Raw genomic sequence first — 12,931 nt, 5'->3', positions numbered from 1 at the left:
GAACCGTAGTGGTGGTTGGACCAGTGGTTGAAGAGACAGATACAAGAAACAGAAGAAAGGATGAAGTGAAAAAAGGTCATCATGGAGAAGCTGGTGAGATGGTAATGAGCCTTATGTGTGTCTCATGGGCTTAACCAAGGGAAGAGAAGACTCAGGATAGATTTGAGAGCTGTCTTCAAGTATCTGAAGCACTGATGTAGAAGAGGGATCACACTGGGTCCTAGGTGGTGCCAAAGTGGATAGAGCAATGAGCCTGCAGTCAGGCCAGCTCAGCTTCCTGAGTTCAAATCTAGTCTCAGACACTTACTAGATGTGTAACCCTGGGCAAACCCTGTTTGCCTCAGTTTCCTTACCTGTAAAATGAACTGTAGAAAGAAACAGCAAGCTAGTCCAGTATCTTTGCCAAGAAAATCCTAGATAGCATCATAGAGAGTTGGACATGACTGAACAGCAGCAGTAGCATTTGGCCCCAGGAGGTACAGTTGGGAGCAGAAGGTGGGTTTTAAAATTGGGCAGAGCTAAGATTGTTGTTGAACTTTGTTGTGACAACTACAATTACCCCAAAGAAGCATGTGACAGCTTGTAGTCAATCTTTATAATGGTTGATGAGTGGGCATTCCTTCACTGGAGGTATTCAGGTAGTGACTGGGGAGACCACTAATTAGGCATCATAGAAAGGGAATTCCTTTTGCTTGTTGGGTGGAGTAAGTGATTGTCTTCTGAGGATCCTTCCAACTCTAAAATCCTGCAATTCTCCATCTCAGAGATGGAGCTCCCTTGAAGAGGGAGGGAGGGAGGGAGGAGGGGAAAGAGAGAGAGAGAGAGAGAGAGAGAGAGAGAGAGAGAGAGAGAGAGAGAGAGAGAGAGAGAGAGAGAGAAAGAGAGAGAGAGAGAGAGAGAGAGAGAGAGAGAGAGAGAGAGAGAGAGAGAGAGAGAGAAAGAGAGAGAGAGAGAGAGAGAGAGAGAGAAAGAGAGAGAGAGAGAGAGAGAGAGAGAGAGAGAGAGAGAGAGAGAGAGAATTTCTTTGACTCTAGTTCTTCTCCCTTTCAACCAAATTCTACAATTGCTCAGAAGTGGAAAAGATTCTTGAAGGGGAAAGGATTCTTGAAGCGATCAGGGAAGGCTTCTTAGAGACAGTGGGCCTTTGATGAGCTTTGAAAAATGAGTAGAGTTGAAATTGGCAGAGAAAAGATCAGGAAGTATGTGGGGGATTGTCGCTGTGAAGGAATCATCAGGAAGGACCAAGTGATGGAGAAGGCAAATATAGTCTGTGTTTATGTGGAGGATTACAGGGAAGAGGTTAGTCTTGGAAAAATGGAAAAAGAAAAGATCACTGGGTATGGACACAGAAGAAATAACATGACAAAGAATCAAACATGGGGTAGCTAAATGGCATAGTGAATAGAGCACCTGGGCTCTGATGTCAGGAGGACCTGAGTTCAAATTCGACCTCAGACACTTAATACTTCCTAGCTGTGTGACCCTAGAAGTCCCTTAATCCCAATTGCCTCAGAAAAAAAAAAGAATCAAACATGATCTCAAAAGCTAATCTACAGATAAGGCAACTGAAGCCCAGGATAGTTTAAATGATTTGCCCAACACATATCAGAGGGAGGATTTTGAATCTAGGGCTTTTGACTTCAGAATCAGTGTTCATTCCATTTTTTTTTTTTTTTTTTTGGTTGCCATTATTCCAAAACAGGGTTCTGAGTTAAATTGATCTAAAGATCCTTCCAACTTTGTCATTCTATGTTGTGTACTAAGGACATTTTCAGCTGGATGATCACACAGCATACCTTAAGGATCAAACCTAAACACCTCAACCTTGCACCCTTCACAGTCTGAAATCTACTTCTCTATTCATATCTCCTGTGACTCCTTTACAGGAACTCTCCTAGATCTAGTTGGATGAATAATAACAATGATAATTATAAAGGTTGACATATCTCTAGCACTTTTTCTCATTTCTGTCACCACAACTTGGTAAAGCAGGTATTATTGTCCCCAGTTTATGGATATGGACATTGAGGCTCAAAGAGCCAAGTGACATTTGTCAAAAAAAGTCTCCTACCCAGGTAAGAGTACCAAGAGACTGGGCCTTGTTCACGATATGGTGTTTTTAAGTATTTTAGGAATAGCAAGATCATCCTTAGATGTACCTGGCACCTATGATCCCAAGCTTGGGGGGGGGGTAACTTTGGCTTTTTCCAGAGGAAGTAGGAACAAGTGTGTCATGTCTCCTCAAGATTACCCCTCCCCTCCTCAGGGATATGTGGGCTTAGGATCTTGGATTCCTGGACCTCTAAAGATTAGTTGTTCTGGAAGAGGGCGGTTTGAAGGGGAAGGCTCTAGTTAAGGGTTAAGAATAACAGGACCATGAACTGAGGTTAAGGGAGGGATATGTGTGTGAAATGAGAGGGTGGGAGAGGAGAAGGAAGAAGGTTGGAGTTACAGAGGATGGGAAGCAGAGTAGGAGGCAGTGTGGTTTCTGAGAGAGAGCGGGGTGTAGGGGGCTGATCAGTGGAGAGATACGCCCCCGAGAAGAAGAAAACTGTTGAGAAGAGGAGGAGGAGGAGGAGAAGAAGGAGGAGGAGGAGGAGGAAAAGAAGGAGGAGGAAGAGGAGGAGGAGGAGGAGAGGGAAGAGGAGGGGGAGGAAAAGGAGGAGGAGGGAGAGGAGGAGGGGAGGGATCTTTGGGGGTTGGGGCTTGGGGGGGCGGGGGCGGGGCCGGACCGGGCCTCACTTCGGCGAAGTTGGAGGCGCGGAGCTTGTACCGGGTACTTGCTCCGACTTAGCCCGCGGCTCCCCCTTCTCTCCCATGGCTGGATAAGGCGGCGCCCGCTCCCGGAGCCCGAGGCAAGGGAGGCGAGGCACCAGGATGGAGCCCGGGGTCTGGGGCCAGGCGGTCCGCTTCCTGGGCATCTGCTTACTGGGCATTGCTCTGCTGGTCCTCTCGGGAGCTGCGGCTGCAGGTGAGGGGGGGAGGCGGAGAACTCCGGGGTGGGGGGCAGTGCAGCCAAGCGCAAAGGGCAATGAAGAGCTCTATGGGACAGACTATCGCAGCCCGGGCCAGAGACCCTCTCCTTCCTCCTGTGGTGGGGGGAGAGGAAGGGGAGTGGGACTTGGGGGGGCAAACGGGGGCGTCCTCCCTCTTCTCGCCGCCCCCTGCCCTCCCCTCCCCTGCCCTGCCCTATGCTGCCCTGCGGTCAGTCCCGGAGCCTGGGAACGGGCTCTGCCGCCAGACCTTCTCCGCCCGCGCCCCCTCCCCCCTCCCCTTCCTCGGGGGGAGGCAGCGGGGCCCCGCGGCCCCGGCACAAAGGGCCCCTTCATGCGGGCCGGCCCAGGTCGCCGGCGGCGGCGGGCTCGCTGGTCTGGGGGCCGGGGAGGCTGGGCGCGGGGGGAGGGGCGGGGGCCGGGGCCAGGGGCCGGGGGGAGGGGGTCGGCTGGGCTGCGGGAGAAGTTCTCCACTTTCTATTTACTCGGAGCAAAGTTCTTCCCAGGGACTGAGCGCGGCAAGAGCCGGAGCCCGGAGCCTGGAGCGGCTCCCTTCCCTTCACCCCTCCACCAACTTCTCGCGTCTCTTAACTCCGGGGCCCCCATCCCCGCTCCCCTCCTCAGACGAGGGTGGGTGAGGGGTGGCTCTGAGTCTCCTCAGTCTGGCCCTCCTACTTTCCCAGGGAATCCTCCCCCCACGCCCCCGTTCACTGGATGATGAGGGAAGGATTTGGGAAAGGGCACGGTCCAGGGCTGCCCATGTGCTCTTCCCAGGGATTGAGGAGTGTTGGAGAGAAGGGTCAGAAATGGGGGTATCCCTATCACTTGTTCCTCCGAGCTTGGGGGTCTTTTGCCCCCTCCCTGAAGGAGAGGGGGGTGGAGGGGCTCTTCCCCTCCCCCTCCAGGGACAATGGCTTCGCCGTCTAGACACCCCCTCCCCCTCGGCTCCCTCGCCTCGGTCCTAGCCCTTTCTTCTCGCAGACAATGCCGGAATGTGCGCACCCCCTCCCCAACTCTGGGCTGGCTAGTCGGGCCGAGGGGAGGGGGACGAGGGGAGTCCGCAGCAGCTGCGGGGCCGCAGCCCAGATGCGGGGGCGGCGGTGGCGGCCCATTTTCACATTTACTAGCGGCAAAGCGGGGAGGAGGGGTTGCCATAGGGCTGGGGAATAGGGGGGGGGGGCTAGGGCCATACCACCGGGAACTCCAGCCCACTCCAACGGGGAGAACATAGGGCCTCGGCTCCGGCTGGGTTATAACTTAGGCTGGCACTCCCGTGGGAACTTGTAGGTCTAGTGAGATTATGGAGCTGATCCGAGGGCTTCAGTCCTGCCCTCCCCTTTTTGGAGCCTTCCTCTAGGGCACAGCCCTGCCCCATCTGCCTGGCGCAGGAGCCTGGGAAAGGCTGTGCCAAGCCCTGAGATGGCCCCCCAGGGTTTACTGTACAGGAAACTTCCTCCATCTCATTCAATCCAACTCTTGGAGGAGGTGGGTACATGTGAAGAAAATAGAGGATCCCAATCCCTGAAGGGATTGAGAAAATTCAACCTCATTCTCGTTAAAATGTCCTGAGAAAGAAAAATTGGATATTATCTCTTTTCCAGATGAAAAAACTGAAGGCAGGGGAAATTATTTGACATTAAGGTCACACACAGTAAATTAGTGGCAGAACGTGGACTGAAATGCCTCCCAGAACTAGGTTGAGGACTTTTCCACTTTCTCACTTGCCCATAGCATCTGTTACTCTGTCCCTTGAGCTACAGAACTCAGCGTACCCCATAAGAACACTGCTCAGAATGCCCATCCTTGGCTAGGCACTGTTCACTTACTTTGCTCATGCTTGGTTGAGAAACCCTACAGCACAGTGCTTGGTGGGAAATTGGTGATTAATTGAATCCCAGCCCAGTCCAGCTGTGTGCAATGGGCAAGTCACTTTAGTTCTCTGATTAACTTCTTTTTAAAAAAGGAAGACTAATCTGGCACCATCTACTCCATGGGACTGTTGTTAGAATAGGTACCTTATAGCGGTATAGAAATGGGACTAATGACGACAATGACAGCCACTGGAGGCTGGCCTGAGATGAGTGATGTAGGTGTGACCAGTTGACAATCTGGGAGAAAGCTCTTGTATTCATTCTATAAAGAAGTGGAAACCAAATGTCTCCTCTCTTTTCAGGCTTCTACAAACACCCTGGCTCTCATCTTTCCCTCTCCAGATGACAGAGGCACCCTTTCCCCCAAGCCTTGCTCCCTACCAGGTGTCCTGAATCCCTAGCTCTGGACATCCTCTGCTCTTAGAACTTAACTCCTAGCCTTCAGCTAGCTGTTCCGTCCCATATTTTTACCCCTACAGCTTAGGTGGCCTCAGGGGGCCTCTCACATCTGGCTGGCACTGGTTTCTTTTAGCCCTCCCCCTGCCAGGGGTTTCCTCTGATCAACCTTACTCCCTGCCCTCTGGCTGAGCTGAGCTGGGGTGGGGGGCACGGAGCCCCAGGTGGTAGCAACAGCTGCAGAGCACAATGGTGCCTAGGCTGCCCAAACAGCTGGTAGGGAGTAGTGGCTGTGGGAACTTGTTTGGGAGGGGGAAGACGTTTCCTTTGTCATGCCCCCAAATCTCCTTCTTAGCAGCCCCAGCCTGCAGCTGTTGGCTCAAGGGGGTAGGAGATAGGAAGCAAGCCCAGGAAAGTTTGGGTTCCAAAAGCCTGGATGAGAAGGGCAGGATGTTTGGGCCCCAGGGCCATCCCTAGTTGGGAGTTGGGGGTGGAGGGAAGGGGATGGTGGATGGAAAGGAATGCATCACCGCCTTCAATTTCCCTCTGGGTAGCTTTCTCAGAATAGACTGATGGGCTGTCTTTTTCTCTTCTCCCCACAGCCCCCCAGTGCCTGGACGGAGGGAATCCCTGTGAGAATGGAGGCCGATGTACCCTGCTGTCCAATGGGGAAGCTGCCTGTTTGTGAGTTGGAGTGGGTGGGTGAATTGGGGGGCAGAGGGTGCTTGGAGGTTTGTGGGCTTGGGGACTTGAAGGAAATAGGGAGGAAGGCCTGGAAGGCCCTAGGGAGTAGCTAAATTAATCCTTCCCAGGCCTTCTCCCCCAACCGCTTCTTGGAATAAAGGAGGGGGGAGAGAAGGGGGGGGCAGGATGATCCAGAATTAGAGGAAAGGGTTCATGGGAGCCTACAGTTTAATGCTGGAAGGGACTTTAAACATCACTCCTCCCTCCACAGCCCTGGCTAGCCATTGGACAGTGATGGGGAGAAGAGTTCTAGTACTTGTGAGGCTCATCAAGTTCTCTTGGCCCCTGAGCTACCTCTCTCTCTGAGCCCTTCCTACACCCCCTCTATGTGTTCCCTTTGTAAGGACCAGTCTTTCCTCCTGACCCTTATCACAGCATTGATATGATTGCATCTTCTCCTCAGCAATGGCACTGAGTTTATTTGAAGGGATGGGGGCCGGGGATCCCAGGGTCTGGCCCCAGGAAGCTGAGCCAGCTTCTCCAAGGAGATGTCCAGGAGATGAACTTAGAGAATTATAGAGGTTTGAATTTGGAGATTATCTAGGCTTGCAAGAGCAAGTTGATTTGACCATGGTCATGGGGTAATGGACCTGAGATCAGAGGCTTGTTCCTAGACTTTCAGAGGTAGAAGGAAACTCTAGGATTTCTTGCTGAACCCCCTACAGCTTTCCTAATAAATGATCATCTCCACCCTACCTCTGGCCCCAACAAGTTGTCAGTGAGTCTCTGGATTTTATTCTGTTGTTCCTTCAGGAAACATTTTAAAATGCCTACGGTGTGCCAGGCAATGTGCTAAGCATTACAAAGATGGGGAACAATGCCTGCCCTCGAGGACCTCACATTTTATCAGGGAAACAACCCAGTTTACATACCATATACTTTCTATATGTTCTTTCATGTGATCTTAACAATAGTCCTGCCAGGTAGATGCTATGATTATCTCGATTTTACAGATGAGGAAATCTGAATAGGGGTAATTACATCACTATTTAGTGGGGTCACACTAATAGTAAGTTGAGCCTAATTTGAACTCAGGTCCTTTTGCCTGACTCTATCATTCTAGCCATTATGCTAAGTTCCTCACAGATACACTAAAGACCCCTAGATGAGGAATTTCTCTCAATATAGACTGAACACTGGCTGTCTTCAAGATTGCTGAGAGTTTTATAGTCCAGAATCAATCACCACGAGTGTATTAAGTGCTTGCTATATATAAGAAGTGGTAGGTTCTCTCACTGGTAGAGATGCAGATACAATGAATACAATAATTCTTATTTTCAAGAAACTGACATTCAAATCGGAAAATCAAAAAGTACAAATGTAATTTGTGATGTAATGTAATGTAAATGTACACTGTACACAGCCTCCCACCTTCTCCCACACATGTACCTATGTATTTTACATGCATACTTTATCATAAAGGCAGCCGTCTGTGGCAGAAGGGAGACTCAGACCCAAGTTTTCCTGGTTCTGATAGCCTGTTTAAGCGCTGTCCGTGAATACAAAACAGAAATAAGTACAAAATAAAAATTTTTTGGGGGGGAGGGAGGCACTAGCTGAAGGGATCGGGAGAAGTCTTCTGTAGGAGGGGATGCTGGAGCGGGACATTGCCTAGAGGCTCCCCCATCCATCACCAGATAGGAAGGACATCTATATTGGCTGGACCACGCCGCGGCTTGTAGGAGAAAAGGTTGGGGAAAGGGTGCTCCCCGGCCATGCACAGGCACGCACTGGATGGCTTGGGAGGGAGGCTGAGTGAGGTCACCGCTATGAGGGATACCTCCCACGTGGGCCCTGGTAGCTTGAGATGGGATGGGAAGCAGGTATAGGAAGATGCACATGCGCTTTAGAAGCCGCCCTGGCTCTGCCCCCTACCTCGAGGTGTGCTGCGGAATGTGTGGGACAGGTGGATGAGCTCCGCCCCCAGAACAGGTGAATCACCGGGAATTCCGGCACCTGGCCTGGATTCCCCAGGATCGGGCGCCACCCTCCCCCCGCGCTGTGCTTTCCGGGCCACTCGGGCCCTAGCCTCTGCAGGGGCTCCAGCAAACCCCAGCCCCGCTCTCCCGCCCCGAACTCTGCCCCGCGCCCTCCTCCCCGCCCCAGGAGGCCTTAGGGCCGCAAGGTGGCGAGAAAAGAAAATCTGAGTTTGAATTTGCCACGTGACCGGGGGCAGATTTTTCCTCGCTCTGAGTCTCTGCGTTCTCATCTGTAAAATGGGGAAAGGGCTGGGTAGTGATGGATAAAGGGCTTCTTCAACTCCAAACCTTTCAGTCCACTGTTGGGAAGAGTGAAAGGGGGGGAGGGGAGGACATGTCTAGGCTGGGCGGGGCCAGGGCCGGAGTTTGGGTTGAAACCAGCTAAACCGGTTGGTTGGAAAGGCTCTGGGCTGGGCTGGGCTGGGCAGGGAAGGGGAAAGGAGCGTGAGAAAGGACCTGAGGCCGTGGAAGGAGGGGCCGGGAGTCTGTCAGTTCTGTTCCCCACCCCCACCCCACTGAGGCCGGAGCCCATCCCCATTCCCACAGTGCTGTTTTGAGAGTCCCAGGCCCAGCCCCTGAGGGACCTGACTCAAATGGAGGGAGGGGGGAAAGAAGGGACCCAGGCTTCCCTTCCGTGACTCTGCCCCCCACCCCCGGGGATGGAAGCTTGGCTCTCCGCACAAGCCCGGACTGCTCCCCTATCCTTGCGGCCAAGTTGGGGACGCTGGAGTTGAGTCTTGTGGGGCCCCTCCTCACCCCACCTCCTTGCCTCTCCCTGCCCCAGCCCCTTCCCCCAGGTCTGCTTTCGGTTATTTGGGATCCCGGCTGAGCGCCTCTCAGAATGGCTGGCCTCAGCTTAGCCCTCTACACATCAGTAAAAAGCCATCTGACTTCAGGCTCCCCTCCCCTCCCCTCTAACCAAATATGGGGAGACCCTGGGGTTTCTTTCCTGTCTTCAGTTCCCACGGGGAGGCCTTGGAGTCAGAAAGTCAAGTCTCTCTCCTAGCTGCTAGTGTCTCCTCTGCTTCCTCCTCTCCCATTTATCTTGTATTTACTTAATTTGTTCACTTGTATCCCCCAATAAACTTTAAGTTTCTTGAGGTCTGAGGTGGTGTATATTCAGTTTTTTCGGCCCCCAATTGCTCTTAATAAACGTTGGATTGGATTGAATCGTAATCTTAGATAAGTCACGAGCCCCAGGTCTCAGTTTCCTCTGCTGTAAAAGGGAAGGGAGAGGTTGGATATGTCTGCTGCCTGACTCCAGCTGGAGAGGCTATGGAATTCTAAGCTAATTTTACTCTTGGGTGATAAGAGTAAAGGCTCTTTTCCTCCCAGTGATAGTAAGGATAGAGAAAGACTGGGACTGGAATCTCAGAGCCCTTCTCCTCTCTACCTTCCCCTTCATTCTTTCCCCTCATACTCTTCTATCCCAGATCCCCATGCCGATGAGCTTAGGTGATAACCTGGAGATAAGACCATCTGCCCCTGCAGCCCCTCATCCCAGGACCTTTTCTGCTTTTCAGGTGCCATCCAGGGCTAATGGGAGATCGATGCCAATTTGAAGACCCTTGCCACCATGCTCCATGTACCAATGGGGGTACTTGCAAGAGCTCCCTGCTTCAGGGCACTGTCCAGTACTCGTGCGTCTGTCCCCGGGGATTCCGAGGTAAGGAGCCGTAGCTGAACCGAGGGCCTGAGCTCGGACTGTGTCCTACCCAGGTTGTATCCCCTGGGCCCAGGCCCACTTGTATTTCTGTCTCTTTCCTTCCCTGCAGGACAGGACTGTTCCTTCATCGATCCTTGTGCTACTAACCCCTGTGCCAACGGGGGCCGCTGCTCCAGCAACCACAATCGTTACAACTGTACCTGCCCCGCTGGCTACCAGGGCCGCACCTGCCGCAGCGATGTGGATGAGTGCCGGGTGGGCACTGTGTGCCAACACGGGGGCACCTGCATCAATGTCCCAGGCTCCTTCCGCTGCCAGTGCCCAGTGGGCTACGCTGGGCCCCTGTGTGAGAGCCCTTCGGCCCCTTGTGCCCCCTCTCAGTGCCGTAACGGGGGCACGTGCCACCAGACCGGGGAGTTCACGTATGACTGCGCCTGCCTGCCGGGTGAGCTGCTAACTTCCCAAGAGGAGGAAGAGAGGGAAGGGCGGAAGTGGAGGGCTCAGGCCCAGGCTCCCCGGGCCTGTCTGGCTTCAGCCATGGCCCGCAGGGGCTGGAATCAGGAAATGGGCAGGAAGCTGCCTCGTGCGGGGAAGGAAGCAATTGTCCCCAGAGCCAGGGCCTCTCTTCCTATTACGTTTTGGGGCCTGATTTCTTCAGGCCACGAGGCGGAAGCCGCTTGCCCCCAGCCAGGCTGACCATGAGCCCTCTCTTCTCTTTCTCTGTCTTATGCTGTGCCAGGCTTTGAAGGGCATGACTGTGAGGTGAATGTGGATGATTGTCCAAGGCACCGCTGCATGAATGGAGCTACTTGTGTGGATGGCGTCAACACGTACAACTGCCAGTGCCCCCCGGAGTGGACAGGTGGGAAACTGGCCTTGGCCATGGCAGGCTCCAGAGCTGGGCCCGGGCCCCCCTCGTCGCTGGGACTGGGCCCAGCTAGGGGACGGGGAGGGAAGATGGAGGTGTCAGATCAGTCAGGCTGCGTGGCAGGCGCCCCGACCCCACCGAGGCTGGGGCAACCTGGACTTTGCCTCTAGGGTGCTGAATTACAAGGGGTGAAGATAGCTCTTGCAGCTTCTCAGTAGCCTTGAAACAACTGCGTTTAGCATCTAGTGCCTAAGAATAGTTAATGAAAACGGAGGTAAGTAGCAGCTGGCAGGTACCATTGTGGACAAATCTGTCCCCAAACCATCCATCCTTCCCCCGGTTTCTCCAAGAGAGTGCTTCGTGCCGCTGGTCCCGGGCATCCCTTGTGACCCTGACTCAGGATGCTGAAATTGTTCGTTCGTGGCCCCGGGGCAGTGTGCCGGGCAGCCTGGGGCCTGTCTGGGGCACAGCCCTCCCTCCCCTTCTCCCCGCAGGCCAGTTTTGCACAGAAGACGTAGATGAATGCCAGCTGCAGCCCAACGCCTGCCACAATGGGGGCACCTGCTTCAACACCCACGGAGGGCATAGCTGTGTCTGTGTCAATGGCTGGACGGGCGAGAGCTGCAGTGAGAACATTGATGACTGTGCCTCGGCTGTCTGCTTCCACGGGGCCACGTGCCACGACCGCGTGGCCTCTTTCTACTGCGCCTGTCCTATGGGCAAGACTGGTGAGCAGATTCTTTCTCCCGCTGCCCGCTGTGGGATGTTCCCCCTTGTCCCTGGGCTCAGGCTCTCCTGGCTCTCTGCCTTTGGGGTGCCCTGGTCTGAAGTTCTGGGTTCAGGTTCTGGGCCGGGGGCAGAGCAGGCTGCTCGCACTGGGCCCTTGACCCTCGCTGCTGGCTGCCCACAGGCCTCCTGTGCCATCTGGATGACGCCTGCGTCAGTAACCCGTGCCACGAGGATGCCATCTGCGACACTAACCCCGTGAACGGGCGTGCCATCTGCACGTGCCCCCCAGGATTCACCGGGGGAGCCTGTGACCAGGATGTGGATGAGTGCTCCATTGGTAAGGCCAGAGGTGGAGCCGGCGCCGGGGATCGGAGGGCTCACCGGCCCGCGGTGGTCCTCACAGCCCATCCTGTTACAGGGGCCAACCCATGCGAGCACTTTGGGAAATGTGTGAACACCCAAGGCTCCTTCCAGTGCCAGTGCGGGCGCGGGTACACAGGCCCTCGGTGTGAGACAGATATAAACGAATGCCTCTCCGGACCCTGCCACAACCAGGCCACCTGCCTCGACAGGATCGGACAGTTCACCTGCATCTGCATGGCAGGTACGGGGCCGGCGGGGCTGGCGTGGCCGGGGCATGTGAAGCTGAGCCTTGGGTGTAAGGATGGGGCTAGGAGGGAATGGCGGGCACGGGGGTGAGGATCCGCTTCCCACCTTGGGACGCGGACTGTGCCAGAAGTGAGAGCTCGTGTTCCTCCCCTGCTCCTCCCCTTCACTCGTGGCAGGGATGCCCGACCGGGCTGCGGTCTCCGTGCTCCCCTGCCTTGTCCAAGTGCTCTCTGCCCTTTGGGTCCGGGGTGGAGGATGAGTGATTGAGGAGGGAGACACCAGGTGGGGGCTGGCGGGACTGGAGGATGGGGGGTCACCACCCTCTGGGGGCTGTCTCAGGATTCACAGGCACCTTTTGTGAGGTGGATATCGACGAATGTCAGAGCAGCCCCTGCGTGAATGGTGGCCGGTGCCGGGACCGAGTTAACGGCTTCAGCTGCACGTGCCCCTCAGGTGAGGAGCCCGCGGTGGGGCTGGACCGTGGCTCAGAGGGGGTCCTGGTGAGGGGGGGGAGGGCGGGGGTCCGCTCCTCACTGGGACCATTTCACCCCCAGGCTTCAGCGGTACCATGTGCCAGCTGGATGTGGATGAGTGCGCCAGCACGCCGTGCCACAACGGGGCCAAGTGCGTGGACCAGCCCGATGGGTACGAATGTCGCTGTGCTGAAGGTGAGCGCCGGCCCTCTCTGGGCCTCGGGGAGGAGGGGAAGGTCCCCCGTCCCGCAGGTGACTTCCTTCCCCGTGCCTTGCCACAGGCTTCGAAGGCCCCCTGTGTGAGAACAACGTGGACGACTGCTCCCCAGACCCCTGCCACCACGGGAGCTGCGTGGATGGCATTGCCAGCTTCTCCTGCACCTGTGCCCCCGGCTACACGGGCAGCCGTTGTGAAAGCCAGCTGGATGAGTGCTACAGCCAGCCTTGCCAGCATGGCGCCAAGTGCCTCGACCTCGTCAATAAGTACCTGTGTTACTGCCCCCCCGGCACCTCAGGTGGGCCCCGGCGGATGGAGGGCGCCGGGGAAGGAGGGAGGGAACGGTGACCGGGGAGGGGGCGGCAGCCCCGAGCTGCCCATCAATT

At 55.2% G+C, this 12,931-nt stretch overlaps 1 protein-coding gene across 1 annotated transcript in view; it reads left to right on the top strand.

The window, feature by feature from the left end:
• The first annotated feature begins 2,723 nt into the window (after positions 1 to 2,723).
• The window catches only part of NOTCH3 (notch receptor 3), a 32,588-nt gene continuing 22,380 nt past the window's right edge, over positions 2,724 to 12,931 (top strand). Inside the window, exons 1-11 of the mRNA XM_051972015.1 lie at positions 2,724 to 2,971; positions 5,863 to 5,944; positions 9,507 to 9,649; positions 9,759 to 10,094; positions 10,389 to 10,511; positions 11,012 to 11,245; positions 11,428 to 11,583; positions 11,665 to 11,850; positions 12,195 to 12,308; positions 12,410 to 12,523; positions 12,610 to 12,843. Of these exons, the coding sequence (XP_051827975.1) occupies positions 2,878 to 2,971; positions 5,863 to 5,944; positions 9,507 to 9,649; positions 9,759 to 10,094; positions 10,389 to 10,511; positions 11,012 to 11,245; positions 11,428 to 11,583; positions 11,665 to 11,850; positions 12,195 to 12,308; positions 12,410 to 12,523; positions 12,610 to 12,843 (1,816 nt within the window). The 5' untranslated portion in view covers positions 2,724 to 2,877. The remainder of the gene's footprint in view (positions 2,972 to 5,862; positions 5,945 to 9,506; positions 9,650 to 9,758; positions 10,095 to 10,388; positions 10,512 to 11,011; positions 11,246 to 11,427; positions 11,584 to 11,664; positions 11,851 to 12,194; positions 12,309 to 12,409; positions 12,524 to 12,609; positions 12,844 to 12,931) is intronic.

This window comes from Antechinus flavipes, chromosome 1, assembly GCF_016432865.1.
Source record: "Antechinus flavipes isolate AdamAnt ecotype Samford, QLD, Australia chromosome 1, AdamAnt_v2, whole genome shotgun sequence".
Taxonomy (NCBI): Eukaryota; Metazoa; Chordata; class Mammalia; order Dasyuromorphia; family Dasyuridae; genus Antechinus; species Antechinus flavipes.
Note: the sequence above shows the minus strand (reverse complement) of the source record. Positions and strands in the feature narration are given on the sequence as shown.